Source organism: Gymnoscopelus microlampas (genome assembly GCF_963454915.1).
Source record: "Gymnoscopelus microlampas genome assembly, chromosome: 4".
NCBI lineage: Eukaryota > Metazoa > Chordata > Actinopteri > Myctophiformes > Myctophidae > Gymnoscopelus > Gymnoscopelus microlampas.
The window spans coordinates 8,794,725-8,814,491 of NC_139941.1; the positions used below are offsets into that span (position 1 = coordinate 8,794,725).

A 19,767-nucleotide genomic window follows, 5' to 3' on the forward strand; every position below is an offset into this window, starting at 1 on the left:
CATCTCTTCTTTGCTGGTGGAGCTCTCATCATCTTGTAGTAATAATACCGAGTGCCAAAGCATGTACCCTGTGCCCCTTTTATACAGTAATATTAACAACATATTTGCATTCCTATGGGTGATGATCACAGTGATCACCCATAGGAATGCAAATATTCAGTGTAGCGGCTACACTGAATGGACTCGGGCGTGGTTGAGTGTGAAACGGTCCGGATGACGGCCGTATCGATTGACGGACGCGCCATTGTTCTCGAGGGGCTGGTTTCACACGTTCTTCAAAGCTCACGGTACACCTCGCAAGTACCCGCGGTACACTTAGTGTACCATCTACCGCGGTTGATAAACACTGATTTAGCAGACGCTTTTATCCAAAGCGACTTACAATAAGTGCATTCAACATAGGTAGGGAACGAAATTACTAATCACCAGAAGTCTTAAGTGCATTTCCTGCAAAAACAAGCAACCAAGAGTATACCTAGCGCTAAGGTAAAAGTGCTATATATCAGCTACCTACTTTCTTAAACAGATGAGACAAAATAGCAAAATCAAATGAGCACAAGCTAATACAAAAAGTGTATTGACTAAACAAGATCCAATAAAACAGTACAACAATAAAACAAGAGTTCGTACAACTAGTTAACAACAAGTAAGCCAGACAAAGAGGAAGGGTAGTGTTTCCTGAAGAGGTGGGTTTTCAGCCTGCGGCGAAAGATGGGCAGTGACTCTGCTGTCATGACTTCAGTGGGAAGTTCATTCCACCACTGTGGGGCCAGAACAGAAAAAAGTTGTGACCGTGTCGATCGACCAGAAGGTTGAAAACCACTGGCGTAGAACACCTGACGCATGTGTGTCTGGGGGTTCGCATCCGCCGCGGTGCAGCCGGATTGAATAACATACTATCAAGCAGTGAGTCCAGCCCCCCCTCTCTCTCTCTCTCTCTCTCTCTCTCTCTCTCTCTCTCTCTCTCTCTCTCTCTCTCTCTCTCTCTCTCTCTCTCTCTCTCTCTCTCTCTCTCTCTCTCTCTCTCTCTCTCTACTATTCATCAATTACAAGCAAATCCAAATTATTTCAAAAGTATTTCATTAACGGAATGAAAAAACTCAAATAATTCCATAAATAAATAAAAAGTTGAAGTAGCGAAAATAGCAGATCTACAAGCTCACAGCGCGTCGCGAAGCATCACGTTGTGAGCTTCTAGGTCCGCTGTTTTCACTAGTTTGGGTTTGGGTCTTGAGCTAAAAGGTTTGGGAACCACTGGTCTAGAATTATGAATTGGCCTTTCCTTTCAAGTATCGACAGAGTACAAATGGATCACGGGTCCATTTGGTTCCATACTGTACACTCTCGGAGTTACCAATTATTTAGCTGGGGACCCCCTGGAACCCCCTTAAGGACCCCTTAGGGTCCCCCGGACCCCACTTTGAGAACCACTGGTCCAGAGACATAGCATACATGGACCCGGCCGACTCCACTGGGGTCCTGTGACGGCCACACTAAATCACTGCACATAAACGTGTCAGTGATATATTCTCATAATTCCCTTAACCTCAGCTCTCTTCTCCTTTGTTGACACTCAAATCAGCTGCTCTTCCACTCATCCATTTGATTCTGTTCCATTTCTCTCCTTTCGGTGTCACCACGGCCTGCCGATGTCCACGGTGACGTAGGTGTACAGCGGCTCTCTTTCTGTCTTCACCACCTCGTAGGACAGAGAGCTGATCCCGTCTCTTGTCATGGTCTGATATGTGTTACGGAGACGGTGAAATCTCTCAGGGTTATCTTCGTTTTTTTTGTCTCTCGCATGAGGGATGTTTTTGGTTTTCCCCACCTCTCTGTCGGGACGTGACACGGACATGCCTCTAAACCCAACCCTATTGTAAATGTCGTCGTCCTCTCCTCCCCATCCCCAGTACCTGTTTGGGAAACCGTTGATTTTCAAAAACTGCTCTTTATTCATCGAAATTACACCTCCAAAGTAAATTGGAGATGCTAAATCAAAGTTATATTTTTCAATGGCTACAGACAGGTGTCTGGGTTGGCTGAAGCAGCGGTATGTGTTCCGGTCGTCCATTGGAATCAGGTCTGTGTCGCTGAACACAAAGCAGTCGTAGTCATAATCCTTCAGCGCCTCTGCGTAACCGATGTTCATCAGCTTAGCTCTGTTAAATGTCCCGTCTCCATGCTGGTTGATGACGTACACCCCATAGTGCAGTTGCTGCCGCTGTAGGAAGGGGTGGAGGTGGTGGAGCAAACGTTTGAGGTGCTCGTCTCTGTTTCTGAAGGGGATGATCACAGCCACCTTGTGGGAGGACTCGCAGTCTTCAGGTTGATGCCGACCGCCAAGCTCAACGTTGGGGTTCTCCTTAAGAGTTTGCTCATGGCTCACACTGGAACTCAACTCCACCCTCTGAGGACCAAGCAGCAGTGGAGAGGTCTCCGGACATGGTGCAGGGAGTGAGACCTGCATGCAAACCAGCAACACTATCAGTTTAAACATCATTTGGAGAAGACTGAAGTTCACAGCCACGCACCTAGGCATGTTGACTCTCAAACCTGTAATTGCAATCTAGCTCTTTATTTGGCCCCTTCCCTTTCCCTTCTTCAACACCAAATCTTTTCCACAGAATATGGTAATGAGCTGCACAGAACAAGGAAACTAGGTTAATCTCAACAAGTTACTCGCAATGGTGTTATTCATGTGAACTTTACTGTAGCCGATGTTAAATAGGGCCTTGGGCTGACGTCATGGACCTTCATATTTGGGCACAACTGATCTGGCACATCCATATTTGGGGCGAGACTGAATTGTGAAGATTTTGTAAAATTTGTGGCACTAATATATTAATATCAATTTAACTATAAATAATAACATATGATAATATCTCCCCCGGTCAAGAGGGAATTCCCCTTTTAGGCTAGCGGATAAGATGTTGGCTTTCCACGCAGGACACCCGGGTTCGAATCTCGGGCGGGACCCGCCCCACACCTGTGCATAGGCTACGTCATGACATTGCGCGATGGATGGTGCATGCTTAAAAAGAAACATAATCTACGAGCTAATGCATAATACATAGCATCACAAAGTGTTGATAGCTTGTAGATCTGTTCTTTTTGCGCATATGCCGACCTTTTTTCAGAGTTAAACTAACAGTGAGAATTTAGCTATGTGCACTATGCCCTGGACTATACGGCGTTATTGCAGGATTCTTTACACTTTCTAGCAACCTTTTCATCATTGGCTGTCCTCCAATCCTTTAAGCCAATGGGGAGACTTCCCAGAGACTTCCCCATACTCTGAACGACGGGCGTCCTCCCATGCTATGGGATCATAGCCCAGAACAAAAAAAAAGTGTGGTCGTCACCACCAAACAAACTATTGACTTGACTCCTCATACACACACACACACACATACACACACACACATCGCCGCCTCCGACAGCAATGTGTTACTCGAGCGAGCGAAAGGGTACAGGACCACGGGTCCATTTGGTTCCGTGCGGGGACGCTGGAGAGAGCAACCTGGTATTAATATGACTGCGTCATAATTTCTTGTTGTTTAACAACTTGAACCCCTGGCATCCCTATTCTGTGCAGGGGGCCGTTCACCAAAATTAGCAGATCTACAAGCTCACATGACGTCACAACTTGATGCGTTGTGAGCTTGGAGATTGGCTATCTGTGGGCAAATAGGTTTGGTGTAGATGGAAAAAGTGGTCCAAGTAGAGTTGTAACTTTGGTCTGTTTTACTAGGAATAGAGCTGGGTTCAAGTGGTTAAGTTATAGTGAGGGTATAGTTTTTTCTTTGTTTTTCCTTTGGGTTTGGGTTAAGAGGTGTATTTTCAAGAGCTTTGCTTTGTTTTTGTTTTTTTGGCATTCCTCCTTCCTGATACATTAGAATCAACACCTACAGTATCCTATCTAAAACAACAATGGAAGGATAGGAAGGATAGGAAGGATTATAAGGAAGGAACTTAGGAAGAGAAAAGGAAGGTTGTTGCAATGGTCCTCAATCAATTTACAATAGAGTACAGAAGTCCTGACGTCACTCGTTCATCCCCTGGTTCGTAAAGTAATTTCTCTATGGAGAATAACATTGGGTCATCTTAGAATCGTCTCATTGTAGTCTGCTCTATTAACAATGTAGGCATTTAGCCGACACTCTCAGTGGTGGAAAAAGTACGCAAATGTTTTACTTAAGTAAAAGTATAGTAATTAAAAATGTACTTGAGTAAAAGTACAAAAGTATTGGTAACAAAATGTACTCAAAGTACCAAAAGTAAAAGTACTAAAATGTTTGAAAATAGCAGATCTACAAGCTCACAACGCATCGCGATGCGTTGTGAGCTTGTAGATCTGCTAACCTATGGAAAGAACTGCCTATGGAAAGAACTGGCCTGTAACCAGGCCAGTTCTTTAATGTCAGTCATATCGAACTCTTTCATGGATCATAAAGTACTGGGCGAGATGCAACAGCTACAACCAGTTGGTCCACTGAGAGCACCATGTTGCTTCCTGAGTCTTAGGACGGTCCGCCTTCGACTCACCCGATTGGACAGAGGGGGGAAATCAGCTCCTGCCTCCAGCAGTTTTATGCTTCTTCGTGTAGAGCGGATAAATGCAAGGTCTGCGCGACAAGCGGAAAAATCTGCTCTTGAGTGAATCCACGCATTTGCATTAACAAAGCATTGGCAGATTCTGCCCCAGAGGTAAAATAAAAGTGCGGTGTGAGCGCGCCCTTAGATTCCTTTTTGTTATTAGCGTGGTAGTTCCTGGCCAAACAGGAAACCGGTGTGGTAGTTCCTGGCCAAACAGGAAACCGGTGCATTTCCTTTTCCGTTTTCCGGCCGGATGACGTCATTTTCGCGGGAGAGCCACCTTTTCAATAGAAATTATAATAGAAAAGGCTTTCGGGGGTGAAACTCATGGAGTGGGTGTTGTGAAACATTTGCCACTCACAAAAGATATACAATTTAACTTTAGTTTTGTTGAAAAAGTTACCTAGTATTACTTTAAATTGTCACTTCATTGTCATCTGCCCCCTCCCCCCCAACAAAAAAAAAAATCATGTGGGGACCATCAAGAAGTGCTCACTGCTCCTGTGCAAAGAAGCAGAACTGAGCTCCTGGAATGACTGTTCGGAGCATTACCAGCCCACTTTGTTTTCTTTCAAAAACCCTTTCAAGATGGAATGTTTTTTTTCTTTTTCTTTTGCAGAACAGCTCACAACGGGAGGCCATACTGAAATTTAATGTTCCTTCACACACACACTTCAAAACCATCAGAGGATGAAAAGCCAGACTCCTGATGTTTAAGTGGCATTGACACAGCCTGGTGTTATGCTATACAAACACAATGGTCCTCCGTACACACACACACACACACACACACACACACACACACACACACACACACACACACACACACACACACACACACACACACACACACACACACACACACACACACACAGGCCAAATGTTAAAATGCCAAGCCCTTGTCACCCCCCATGCTGTGATTGGATATTACATGTTCATTTGGTCAGCATAAAAACCCTTTAGTACATTTACTCAAGTACTCTAGTATTTCCATTTTTCCACACTTCAACAAAAAAATCAGAGTACTTATTCCACCACTGGTGGGCGGTGTGGGGGGGGGGGGGGGGGGTTAGGGTGGGCCGGGGGTCCACTGACCATTCAATAGAAAACATTAAGCTGATAAGATGGTTGAGCTGCCGTGGATAAAATAAAATGCCAGCGAAGCAGGATCCACTGCCCACATCTCTGGAGGTCAGCACGACCTTGATACTGACGCTTTTATCTGGAATAAAGCAAGCTGGGGAGTGTGTGTGTGTGTGTGTGTGTGTGTGTGTGTGTGTGTGTGTGTGTGTGTGTGTGTGTGTGTGTGTGTGTGTGTGTGTGTGTGTGTGTGTGTGAGAGAGAGAGAAATAGTCAGAAATAGATAGAAATAGATAGAAATAAAAGGGTTAAAAAAAATGAGGAAGAAAATCAGGTTGGAGTTAGGATGAAACATTATAGAGGCTTGGTTTCAGTGGTTAAAGGGTGAGAGTTATGCCTGATTTATACTTCGGAGCACGCCAGATCTACAAGTTCACAACTTGTTGTGAGCTTATAGATCGGATAGGTTTAGGGTTAAACAATGGCCAAAACATGTGAAATGCCATTCATGAAATCACCATCCTAAAATGTTGATGTCCTCACAAGTATAGTAAAACAGACAGTGTGTGTTTGTGTGTGTGTGTGTGTGTGTGTGTGTGTGTGTGTGTGTGTGTGTGTGTGTGTGTGTGTGTGTGTGTGTGTGTGTGTGTGTGTGTGTGTGTGTCACTTTTCACATTTCTGAAAAAGTTTTGTCATATATATACACAAACAAACACACACATAATACGCATATACACTCCAACTCACGTGTACGTGCACGTTGACACTGGTGCACACACAACCTCCCTCCCCCGCCACGCTGACAGGTGACTGGGTGACTGAGTGACAGGGTGACAGAGGGACATGTGACAGGGTGACATCACATGTGACAGGGGGACATGTGACAGGGTGACAGAGGGACATGTGACAGGGGGACAGAGGGACATGTGACAGGGGGACAGGGGGACAGATTTAACGTGATTAATGCAGAAGATCAAAACATTACAACAGCTTCACTGATCGCTGCACTACAGCCCCAGTGGGTCGACATCCTCCTCTCTGTGGTTCTACTGCCCTCGACTACCAATGGTTTCATTGTATTTCTTCTTCTTTTAGAAGTGGTTTAGGTCAATTATTGTTACCCTTTTTTCCAAATTAGGAGGAGCCCTAACCGGGAGGACGTAGAGCCTCCGTCCTATTTCTCCTGTTCAACATTCTCTGCTGACAAGGTGCCGGCCCAGTCAGTCAGTCAGTCAGTCTGTCCATGGCTGTCTGTCTGTTCTGAAGCTCGCACGGTGTGTCAGAAATAGCTGATGCACGATGCAACGCATTGTGAGCTTGTACAACTGCGATTTTCACACACTTTCACACGGTAACCGCCTTCCATTCCGACATCCCACTACTCCGACTACGTGGCTTCCGCGTGCGGTTAGGGTTAGGGTTAGGTATAGGGTTATTAACCGTCGGAAAGGCGACATGTCGGAAAGCCAACATGTAACCCTTTCACACACACCTATATATATATATTTTTAGGGGTGTAGAAATGATATGAATCAGTAAACGGTTTTAACATCAACGATGCGACTACAATGATGTGCGTATCCCTGGACCAGTCAAAGTAGTGCCTGAATCGGACGATGGTTCGGTCCTAAAGTTATTAATTGGTTCACTGAAGCTTAGCATTAACTAACCTGCTGTGGAACTCACTTACATTACTCCAAAAGTGAAACACACTACAAAAAAAGGCTGCCTCTGTCCTGCGGAAAAAACACAACACAGGGCACACTGTGGGCTTTGCATTTCTACGGATTGTTAAAGTTGTGACCACTATTATGTGTGAGGATGAGCAGCCCACAATCTCAATGATTGCCCCCCCCCCCCTCCAAGCTAAAGCACTTTGAGGCATCTGATGAAGACACACCACTCATTGCTGACACGAAGAAGGCGTTCAGGGGCGACTTGCCATTATTGTTTTCATTCAGTTACGTTGATACAAAACATGTTTTGTAAATCAACTTGACCTTGGTCAGTGCGTTCCAAGTCAAAAACAAACATGGAACTGAGATGTATGAGCAGACACACAACTCTATCCCGCTTTTATACTGCAGTTTACGGTGTATCTTCCAAAGTTAACTTTTATTTATAAATATGTCTTGCTAAAATGAAGTCATGGGGGAAGCATGGGTTGCATGAGTTGCTTTTGAATTAATCAGTGGAGACGTAGCTAAATGGACCATGATGATGCGGCTGCCCAAACAGGGCTGAAAACAAAAGCTGGCGGCGGCTCTGATCTGATGTGAAACGGCATGTGAACAGCAACCCGGTGAAACAATCACACAGCTGCAATCAACATGAAAGAAGTGCAAGAGCGGAGGAATAAATGCAGCGGGACAGAAATATGCCTGATATTGTCGCTGTCGGGTGGAAACCATTTAGGTCCAAAACTGTTTTATTACCAGGGTTAGGGTTCCAATGGATCCATTGTAGTTTTTATTTAGACAGATCTTGTTTATACTTTTCATTGGTTCAATATCTATAAAAAAAACACCTTTTATTTATAAGACCCACCTCTTCAATATTACTTTTCCCAGCTAACTACACCCCCCCCCCAACCCCCCCCCCCCGTTTCCACAACAGTTTTTTCCTCTATGTAAAGCATAAGAAAAGCGCTACATACTGAATCTGAGGTATTATTATTATTACCACTAACCATGAAAATAGTCACACCATTACTAACCATGGGTATATTTTCCCCGACATAATAAATTCCATAAAAACTATTTCTCATCAAAATATATTAAAGTACAACAATACATGTCAAATTGAGGTACTCCTTTTTGATATTTGAACATGAAATTTCACCCAAAAAAAATAAAGATATATATCATGGGGGAATATAAAAAAGCAGCAAAATCGGTGGAAAATGTGGGTATTGTAAAAAAAAATATTCCTTAAAAAAAAAAAGGAGCTGGGAACTTTTCCGTTGGTCCACCCATTCCTGGGACATGTGAGCCTTGTCCAGTGAAGTTACAGTCTAATTGCATCAGCTGACCATTGTGGGAGTAGGCCTATGGGATTTTTTTTTTCTAAAACTAACCATGGGTGAAATTCACCCGAAGACCATGTAGAAAAAAAACAGGGACGGGGGCAGGGAAACAAGCCTACCTTCTATGACGTCAGTGAGCATCCTGAAGGTACCCAAGGACATATTCCAAGATGACGAGGTGTCGTACCGGCAGGAGGTGGCAGAAATAATAGACTGGTGTGCGGAGAACAGTCTCTGCATCAATGTGGGGAAAACGAAGGAAATGATTGTGGACTTTAGAAGGAGAAAACTGTTCAGGTGAAATTCACCCATGGTTAGTGTTCTAGGGTTAAGGACAAATCGGTTCAGATCTGAGCCAAGTCTCCTTCAGGAGGCGCGTCTGAAGCCTGTCCTGTCCAGGAGTCTCCACACATAAAAACAGTAGATTACTTAAGCACCCCCCCCCCCAGAAATAGCTAAATAAAAATAGCTTATACAAGCTCACAACGTGTCTCATTGCGACGTGTTGTGAGCTTAAAGATCAGCTATTGTTTTACTTTTTTTTCAATTATTAAAAAGAAAGACAGATTTTAAGGAAAGATAGTTTGAATCTTTTATTGGTTTAATGTGGTTAACATACAGTACATGTTTAATTCAATTGTGATATTATCAAACATAAATATGATCAAACATGAAAATCAAATGTTTTTCAAAAGTAAGTATGTATTTAAAGCTGCACTATGTGACTTTCATATTCTACCCCTGATTCAAACCCGGGTCTCCTACGCAAGTGCTGAATTATTTTATTTTTTACCCAATTGCTCAAGGGAAAGATTATGTTGATCTTCAGGAAGTATCACTCGCAACCAGGATATCGTTGCTGTCTGGCAGAAATCTCCATATTCTAACGTTGTGTTTTTTCGTAAATTAACATCCTACTTGATCATACTACAGCGTCACACAAAAGCATCAAAAGTAGCAGATCCACAACCTCGAAATGCGGCGCTTCACGCTTGTTCTGAGCTTGTAGATCTACTAATGTTGCTATTTTTGAATTTGAATCCTGAAAATTAACAGTTTTGGACAACTTGACGATATGTCAAACCAGACACAGGATCTACAACCACCCCCAAAATGTATACGTTATAGTCTACCATAAAGATGTTTTTTTTATTGTATTCACAACCAAAGAGTTAGATAGTACAGCTTTAATTAACTCTGTCTGACCAGAAGCAGGGATAAAACATATTCCAACAGCCATTAAAATGTGTGTGTGTGTGTGTGTGTGTGTGTGTGTGTGTGTGTGTGTGTGTGTGTGTGTGTGTGTGTGTGTGTGTGCGCGTGCGTGCGCGTGTGCGTGTGTGTGTGTGTATGTGTGCGTGTGTGTGTTTGTGTGTGTTCGTGAAAACTTCATTTTTTAAATGACACATTTGAAAACGCAACACGTTGTGAACTTGTAGATTGTCTATTATTTTCAAATAGCCGATGTTTATATTTTTTATGTTTATAACTCATATGTTGACTATCATGACAGCTCCGGTTAGGCCACCCGGCCTGGCAGAGATATGCGCTCTGCAGAGCACTCTATTCTAGTTTGTATAATCACATTTTAGGTGCTGAATAAGCATTAAATGACTTAAGAACATCACTAAAAATTATTTCACAAACTAATTCATATTATGGTACAATAAGAAGCATATACAGATGATTAAGATGGTCAGATTATTAATAACGTATACTCATTCATTAACATGTTCTTCTAATATCTAATTATGATGAATGTACAACTCGTCACAATGTCACACAAAGCCTACTATAGAAGATGTCCAAAAGGTGTGCTGTATTTTATGAATAAACATTTTTAACAATTCAAGGCTAATTCTCAAACTCCAACAGCAAATAAACACATTATGTCAAGTGGATTTACTAACATGAGTAAATGAGGAATAGTTGCAACGTTAGAATAACGTCCCAATAACATATAACTATTACCAAATACTTCACTAGCCATTAGTTAGTAATTAACTTATCCACACGTTTCCTAGGGTGTCGTGGGCATCACTTCCTGTCGATTTGATCCCTGATACCTGATCAAATCGACAGGAAGTGATGCCCTCAACGCCCTAGGAAACTTGTGGATAGTTTGTTCATAATTCATTAAATATGTATAAGGCATAATTATAAATCATTAGCATACATTTAAGAAGTCAGTTAACTTGTTAGTTTGTGAGTGATCTATTAGCTATCTATAAGGCCTCGTTATTAATCCGTAACTAACTATTAACAAATGCTTAACAAGCCATTAATAACTCATTAACTAACAGTTTATGAATGAATAATATGTTTCTTTTATAAAGTCAATGCAAGCTTACATGGAGCGAAAAGGCGAAAAAGCGTCTTTTAATTATTCGGAACGGGTCAAAGGCATCATTTCATTAAAAAAGAAAACTAGAGGGTGGCAAAAAAGTGACCACTTCAGCTGATTTACAAAAATAGCTAAAACAGTTTTGCAACAAGTCTCAATACAAGACAATGCATTGCGATGCATTGCGTTGTTGAGAAAAGAACGGATAATGATATCGTTTTCGCCTGTAATGACTTGCCAAAATAGGGAGGCCAGCAGTGGCGTGCACAGACATTTTGAGGGGCAGGTGCTCAAGTAAAAAAAAAGGGCACCTTGCTGCCTTTAGTAGTGTGAGATTTATAGAAGAAAATTGCGACGCACATTTTGGGGAATTGTTAATATATTAGAAGCTTTTAATCCAGAATTGATCGATGTCAGAATGGTGGTTAATGTATGTTTCATAATATCATAATTTATATCTGAAAAGTAACTAGTAACTAAAGTTTTCAAATAATTGTAGTGGAGTAAAAGTACAATATTTGCCTCTGAGATGTAGTGGAGTAGAAGTAAAAGTATTGGAAATTGGAAATACTCAAGTACAAATACCTCAAAATTGTACTTAAGTACAGTACTTAAGTAAATGTACTTAGTTACTTTCCACCACTGATTGGGGATGCTCTCTCATGAGGAGCAAAGGGATGTTAGCAAAAAGTTGTTACTCCCCCCTCCACCTGACACAATGGAGGTTCACAGAACTGCTATCGTTTAAACCTGGTCTCTTCACTCCAGCCTGGCGCTAAACCCAGACGATGTCTTCAACACAGTGGAAAAGAGAGAGTTGGTGTACATAATACAATGAGCTGTTCTCTGTCCCTCTGGCTTCCTCACCGCTAGCAAATATTTCATGATGAGAAGACATCTGTACCACGTACTTTCTGTTACATCCTGACAGGATTTCTGGAAATACTGTATCAACCGTATTTTATTATGTATATTTAGTAACTAGGTTAATTATATTATTACTAGACCATACCCGGTGAAGGGCGCAGGCGAAAGTAGTTGCAAACTTGGGGTTATTGCAGGTCCGGTCGCGCGTTCCCCCCCAGCGCGTTCCGTCGTCGCGGCCCCCCCCCCCCCCCTTGCGGGTGTCGTCGCGGCACCCCCCGCGGTGACTCCCCCGCACGGGCAACTCCCGCCGCGTCCTGGATGGTACAGTGGGTCTCAGTAGAAAGGCTGCTCTCTCCAGTATGAATGCGCAGATGGCTTTTTAATGTCTTAAAGTGAGTAAAACCCTTCTCACAAAGGTAACAACAGTAAGGCTTCTCTCCAGTGTGTATTCTCTTGTGTGCCTCAAGGGTACAATTTTGACTGAATCTTTTCAAACAATGGTCACAGCTGTAAGGCTTCTCTCCAGTGTGAATTACTTTGTGTTTCACAAGCGAAGACATCTGTGAGAAGCTTTTACTACATTGGTCACAGCAGTAAGGCTTCTCTCCAGTGTGTATTCTCTTGTGTGCCTCAAGGCTAGACATGCGACTGAAGCTTTTCAAACAATGGTCACAGCTGTAAGGCTTCTCTCCAGTGTGAATTCTTTTGTGGTTCAAAAGCGTAGTCCTCTGTGAGAAGCTTTTCAAACAATGGTCACAGCTGTAAGGCTTCTCTCCAGTGTGAATTCTCCTGTGTATCACAAGAGTAGACGAGTCAATGAAGCTTTTTCCACACTGGTCACAGCTGTAAGGCTTCTCTCCAGTGTGAATTCTCCTGTGTATCACAAGAGCAGATGAGTCAATGAAGCTTTTTCCACACTGGTCACAGCAGTAAGGCTTCTCTCCAGTGTGTATTCTCCTGTGCCTCATAAGACTAGACAACTCAGTGAAGCTTTTCCCACACTGGTGACAGCAGTAAGGCTTCTCTCCCGTGTGTATTCTATTGTGTTTCTCAAGGGCAGACATTCCACTGAATCTTTTCACACACAGGTCACAGCAGTAAGGCTTCTCTCCCGTGTGTATTCTATTGTGTTTCTTAAGGGCAGACATTCTTCTGAATCTTTTCACACACAGGGCACAGCAGTAAGGCTTCTCTCCAGTGTGAGTTCTCTTGTGTCCCTCAAGAGTAGATTTGTGAGTGAATGTTTTCCCACACTGGTCACAGCAGTAAGGCTTCTCTCCAGTGTGAATTCTCTGGTGTTGTTTTAAGAGATAGGTTCGACTAAAGCTTATCCCACACTGGTCACAGCAGTAAGGCTTCTCTCCAGTGTGAATTCTCTGGTGTCGTTTTAGGTGATGGGCGTGACTGAAGCTTATCCCACACTGCTCACAGCAGTAAGGCTTTTCTCTAGTGTGAATTCTCTGGTGACTTTTCAGATGAGACCCTAAAGTGAAATTGTTCCCACACTGGTCACAGCAGTAAGGTCTTGGTTTAACTGAGGAGCGAGCAGGACAGGTATCTGAGATAGAAAACACAAACTTGATAAGAGCCGGCTTCATGCATCAGTCAGCCTTTAAGTTCAGAGACAACATTACAATAAATGTCAGTTTTTCTTTGAAATAGCTTATTTTAGCTACAGTATTAGCTATTAAAAATAGCTTTTTTACATTAACATTACATTTTACATGAGAACGGAAAGACGAGGGACACCGGAACAGATAAAAAATTAACAAAAAGAAACAGAGAGTGCATGAAACTTACTAAGGTCCTGGTGGTCTTCAAGTTCCTTCTGTTTAACAGAAATGGTCCTGGCTGGGCCTGGAGAGTTTATCTTCACCTGCAGTCTGGACCCCATAGACTGGTCTGGAACGAAGGAATTTAAAGATTGCTGTATTGTTGTTGTTAGCAAGAGCATTACGTAACATGTCACACCAACAAGTCACTGCTTGTACATGTATGATTGAGTGACACATAAATCCCGCTTGATTCTCGGATTAACTCAACTTCAACAACAGACAATAAGGGAGGACTTGGTTAAATCCTGCTATACCAGCAGGTATCACCCACTGGAGTAGTGTGGTGGTGTTTACCTGCAAAAACACACTGCTCTCTCGCTGTATTTTGGTGTTTTCACTATTGTTTCGGTAGACAGGGACGTTTTCGGACTACCAAAACGAACAGTGAAAACTTCAAAATCTGATATGAAGAAGCATAAAGCAAGGCTCACCCTCACGAAATAACTCAACATCAAAGAAAAAAGCCAAGGGGGGATAGTCAAAACAAACAGCCATTACAGAGAAGGTGTTACAAAAAGCAACAACACAAAAATCACCAAATGAACACCATGACACAATGCTACACAATAACGTCCCTATTGTTAAGTTAGTTGTAACTGTAATTGTATTCTTGCTATGTAAAGCACTTTGAGCTGCATTTCATGTCATGAAAGGTGCTATACAAATAAAGTTTATTATTATTATTATTATTATTACCCTTATTATTATTATTATTATTATTATTATTATTATAACCCATTCAAATAACTATAAACAACCCCCAGCGTGCGAGGCACTATTTCTGAAACCTAATTGTCAAAAGGTGGCTCTTTTTATCCTTTGCATATGGCTGGTTGCTTAATAACACATTAATGTGTGGTGTGACAAACTGAGAATACATATTATTCCATATTATCACTTGTTTACAGCCTTTTGAAGCAATTAAGAGGATCTTCTGATAACATAATCAGTCTTTATTTGCTGGTTGAAGCAATTAAGAGGCGCCTCAGATATTCTACTAAAGGTGCAACAACAGACCAGAGGCATGTGTTCTATTGCTAGTTTGACCAATTCCAAAACCCATTTAATTTTAAAATAACTTTTAATATCTATTATGACTGTAGACCTTGACTTTACCAGCCACATGGGTTAGTGGTATGGAGATTAATACTTGCCTACGGGGCCACGTCGCATGGTGAAACTAGCAGATCTGCAAGCTCACCAGCTTGTAGATCTGCTAGTTTCGGTGCATGACACTGGTGCACCATTGAGCAGAAATCAGCCTTTGAGAGAAAGCCAATAGTTAGCCAGGACTCATGTTAGACTCCATAGAATCTACATGACTAACCAGGCATACGTACAGTACAAGGGGGTTTCCAATTCTTTGTGTGATAGGAACTTTAACCACTTTAATCGTAACATCCCTATTCTGGGGGAACATTCGCCAAAAATAAACAGAATTGTTGTAGTGGGGGGGGGGGGGGGGGGGCAGACTTAAGTACAGAGCCAACGTCAAGTGTTATGGTTTTAAGTGGTCAATGGTCTGAAAATACACATTAACATGAATCCAACATATCCGAAAGATAATGTGTAAAACAAACTAACAAACATTCATTTACACAACACTGACAAAACTTTTTCATACTGACATATATGAAAAAGTTTGATCTGCAAAACAATTTGATACAATATGTACTGTAGCAGTGGGGGTCCCTGCTTCATCTTTCTCCCAGCGAAGGGGTCCTTTGCCTGGAGACCCCTGTATTAGACTAAATGTTTACAGTAACATAATAAAAGGGTACATAACTATTAGACTAAATGTTTACAGTAACATAATAAAACAGTACATACCTATTCTGTGTAACTTGATGACTGGTTTCAACATGGTGGTCTGCATGGCTCGCTGCTACAGCTCTGGTCTTCTCACGCTGATGGAAAACTTTAGGACGGCTGTTGTTAAGGCTGGATGTCCAGCGCTACAGTCCTGAATGTTTTAATGTATAACCCTGAATATCACCAAATTAATAAGTAGAAAATAGCCCCGGATTTATTCATCTGGCGTTCCAAATCCTGCGTTTACAGCCCTCGATACCATTCATCTGGGAGAAAAAGCAGAGTTTTCCTGAGAGAGAGAGAGAGAGAGAGAGAGAGAGAGAGAGAGAGAGAGAGAGAGAGAGAGAGAGAGAGAGAGAGACCTGTGCACCGCTAATCATCATCCAGGAATGTGCGGCCTTGGTCTTTATCTCCCTCTCTCCCCCGTACAACGTGTGTGTGTGTGTGAGAGAGAGAGAGAGAGAGAGAGAGAGAGAGAGAGAGAGAGAGAGAGAGAGAGAGAGAGAGAGAGAGAGAGAGAGAGAGAGAGAGAGAGAGAGAGAGAGAGAGAGAGAGAGAGACAAGGTTACTTTATTTTGTCTTCCTTGGGAGAATTGTTTGTGTTGTATGTATGTATGTTGAGTTGTATGTGTGTGTGTGTGTGTGTGTGTGTGTGTGTGTGTGTGTGTGTGTGTGTGTGTGTGTGTGTGTGTGTGTGTGTGTGTGTGTGTGTGTGTGTGTGTGTGTGTGTGTGTGTGTGTGTGTCCATATTTCCTATTTGGGCAAGGTTCCAGGCCGATTCCAGAGAGAGAGAGAGAGAGAGAGAGAGAGAGAGAGAGAGAGAGAGAGAGACAGAGGGAGAGACAGACAGACAGACAGACAGACAGACAGACAGACAAGGTTACTTTATTTTGTCTCCCTTGGGAGAATTGTTTCTTCGAGACAAGGACCAGCTGCATATACATACATGATACGATACTAAAAACAACGAGAAAAAGCACAGGTCTCCGACAGGTCCGTCTTGATCACATGACTATAGAGATAATGTGTACCAATGTGTGTGATGTTTGGACAAAATCTGTAGGAGCAACACCAAAATCATCTACCAATCTACCAATGTCTGCCCTCCGTAAGGAGTCCATTGAGGAGTGTGATCGAAAGAGGGACAAATCAGCAGTGGTGTAAAGTAACTTAAAGTACATTTACTTAAGTACTGTACTTAAGTACAATTTTGAGGTATCTGTACTTTACTTGAGTATTTCCAAATTCCAATACTTTTACTTCTACTCCACTACATTTCAGAGGCAAATATTGTACTTTTACTCCACTACAATTATTTGAAAACTTTAGTTACTAGTTACTTTTCAGATATAAACTAGAAAATGTGCTCCTCGGAGCACAGGTCTCCTCCGCCAGTACTGTTCCTGATTAATCCTGTCTTACCTCACTTCAAAAGATATAAATGATCTTTTGAAGTGACACACCTATTTATAGGTCTCTATTTCATCATGCGTCTCGCTAGCCAATCAAAGCACACCCTTTCAACATATTGTCACGTGTCACGTGAAGCTTGACAAATGTTAGCTTGGTGTACACACGGAAGGACGAGAACGAAAACATAGTCTCCTGGCGGAGACAATTATGATATTATGAAACATACATTAACCACTTTAGCCCTATTTTATACAGAGACTATTTGAAAATAGCCAATCTACAAAACGCGTCGCATTGCGACGCGTTTTGAGCTTGTAGATCTGCTATTTTCAAATATTTAGTACTTTTACTTTTGGTACTTTAAGTACATTTCTGGACTTTTACTTGTAACAGAGTATTTTTATATTGCAGTATTGGTACTTTTACTTAAGTAAAGAATTTGAGTACTTGTTCCACCACTGCAAATCAGTGCTTGAACCTGTGGTAAAAGTGCATTAATCTGTGGGGCTATTTGCCCTTGTTTAAGGAGAATTAAAGAGTCCAGGCATTCCTTCTCCTCAGTTGATTTTATTAAGGAGAGAAGATAATTACTTACATGGTTACATAGGACAGGACATGGCAGCTTTCAGCAGGAAAAGAGAGAGACAGAACTCAACTCAGAGTGGATATTTATACCCAGTGTGTGTGCACATGCATGCTGTTTTCTATAGGCTTGTGCACGAGGTGTATGTGTTGAGATCTAGATGTCCAAACAGATGTCCTATGTGTGTGTATGGGCATGCAAGGATGCGCCTCAGTGTGCACGTAGGTGTGTGTGTTACAAATACTGAGACGGTGTGTAAATGTGTGTGCTAAATTAAGTTTGGGTGGGTGTGTGTGAGTCCATTGTACATGAGTTAGATAAGACAATGTAGTGGTCAACAAAGGTCAGAAGGTCCATGAGAGCTGGACCCCATGGACACCCCATGGAATGTGTCCTTTATTCCTGGTGAAAAGGCTTTGAGGTTTCTGCACCTAATCTAGAATCTCTCTAGTATCAGTTATCAGGCTGACCTCAGTAGGCCTTCATTAGTAATGTGCATGGTTACATTGTTACAATATGGGTACTGGTATATTAGTGTATAATGGTATATGATATTATGTGTGGATACATGTATGTAAGTACAAAGACCATGTGTTGCCCTAGATCACTGTTAGTCATTGACCATGGGAGCATCCAGTGTGTAGCATCCTGCGGGGGATGTGTGTCTCTAGATCTGTGCTCTGTGTGGTTCAAAACAAGCCATGTGAGTCCTTATATGTGTTCATCTTATGTATTTCTAGAACTATGCAATTTCAATATACCACAAACCTATTACAGCTTCACACAGGGACCCTATATCTCTTTCCTGACGGCAGTAACTCATACTCAGGGTATAGTACATGGGAGGGGTCATACACAATTTTCTTAGCCTGCCTAATGGTGGACTGTTCCAAAATGACTTGGGTGGAGATGGGCGTTGTACCCATTCCCATAATCTTCCCTGCCATTTTGACCAATCTAAAGTTACCAGATTTAGCTATCCTTTACCGTCAGGTTTCCAAACCAGCTGTTAATACCATGTCTTATGAAGGACTCTATACTGGCCCTATAAAAGATCAACATCATATTTTTACATACAGTCTAAGCCTACAGATAAAATGCACACACACTTGTCACATGAGTGTGCCAGCGCATTTCACTTTACATTTTTACTATATATGTATAGGAGGTGACCTGTTTGATGTCATGACCATGTATGGTGGTCATGTTGTGGTCACCTATAGACCTGGGATCCACAACAATCTCCTCGGTTTTCCTTACATTAATTTGTAGATTTGTAATTGGACAGACAGAGAGACAGACATTTAAATGATCATATGTGTCATCCGTGCCCACATGGACAATCCAAACCCCATTGACCTCCATTATAATATACTATAATACTTTTTATGTGTTTTTCCCCAAAAAATGTATGTCCTACTTTGTTATACTAATAGCGTCACGCAAAAGTAGAAAAAAATGGCACAAAATAGCCGATCTTTTGAGCTTGCATATTGCTATTTTTCAACCCGAACAATTTCAAAAGGTATACAACTCTTTTTCTCACATAAGATCTGGGGACCACCAGGGGTCCAAATGGACCCTTATGGATCTGTAACTCTGAGATTTAAATAAGCAGCAAGGATGTCACAGTGTAGATTGGGGTCCCAGACAAAAAAAAACACACAAATAATAACAATAATAATAATAATAATAATAATAATAATAATAAGGGTAATAATAATAATAATAATAATAATAATAATAATAATAATAATAATAAAAATAATTGTGTCGGCGCCCCCTAGTCGGCGCCCCCTAGTGGCCAAGTTATTCAAGAAGGCCCGTAACCCTAATTATCAGAACCACATGTCCGTGTGTGAGGAAAGTTATATTGGCGCGTTCGTGCTGAAGAGCTGATAAATAATCTGTTGTCCGATTGTGTCGGCGCCCCCTAGTGGCCCAGTAATTCAAGAAGGCCTGTAACCCTAATTTTCGGAACCACATGTCTGTGTGTGAGGAAAGTTATATTGGCGTGTTCAGGCTGATCAGCAGTTCAAGAATCCGTTGTCTGATTGTGTCAGCGCCCCCTAGTGGCCAAGTTATTCAAGAAAGCCTGTAACCCTAGCTTTCACAACCACATGTCCGATTGTGTCGGCGCCCCCTAGAGGCCCAGTCATTCAAGAAGGCCTGTAACCCTAATTTTCGGAACCACATGTCCGTGTGTGAGGAA

The 19,767-nt window shown here is 42.0% G+C and overlaps 1 protein-coding gene across 1 annotated transcript; it reads right to left on the reverse strand.

The window, feature by feature from the left end:
• Positions 1-1,633: 1,633 nt before the first annotated feature.
• Positions 1,634-2,539, reverse strand: LOC311043915 (beta-1,4-galactosyltransferase 1-like; the record flags this gene model as incomplete). The annotated part of the gene is made up of 1 exon (XM_084055339.1): positions 1,634-2,539. The coding sequence occupies one exon, from the start codon at positions 2,537-2,539 to the stop codon at positions 1,634-1,636; it is 906 nt and encodes a 301-aa protein (XP_083911465.1).
• Positions 2,540-19,767: the final 17,228 nt, after the last annotated feature.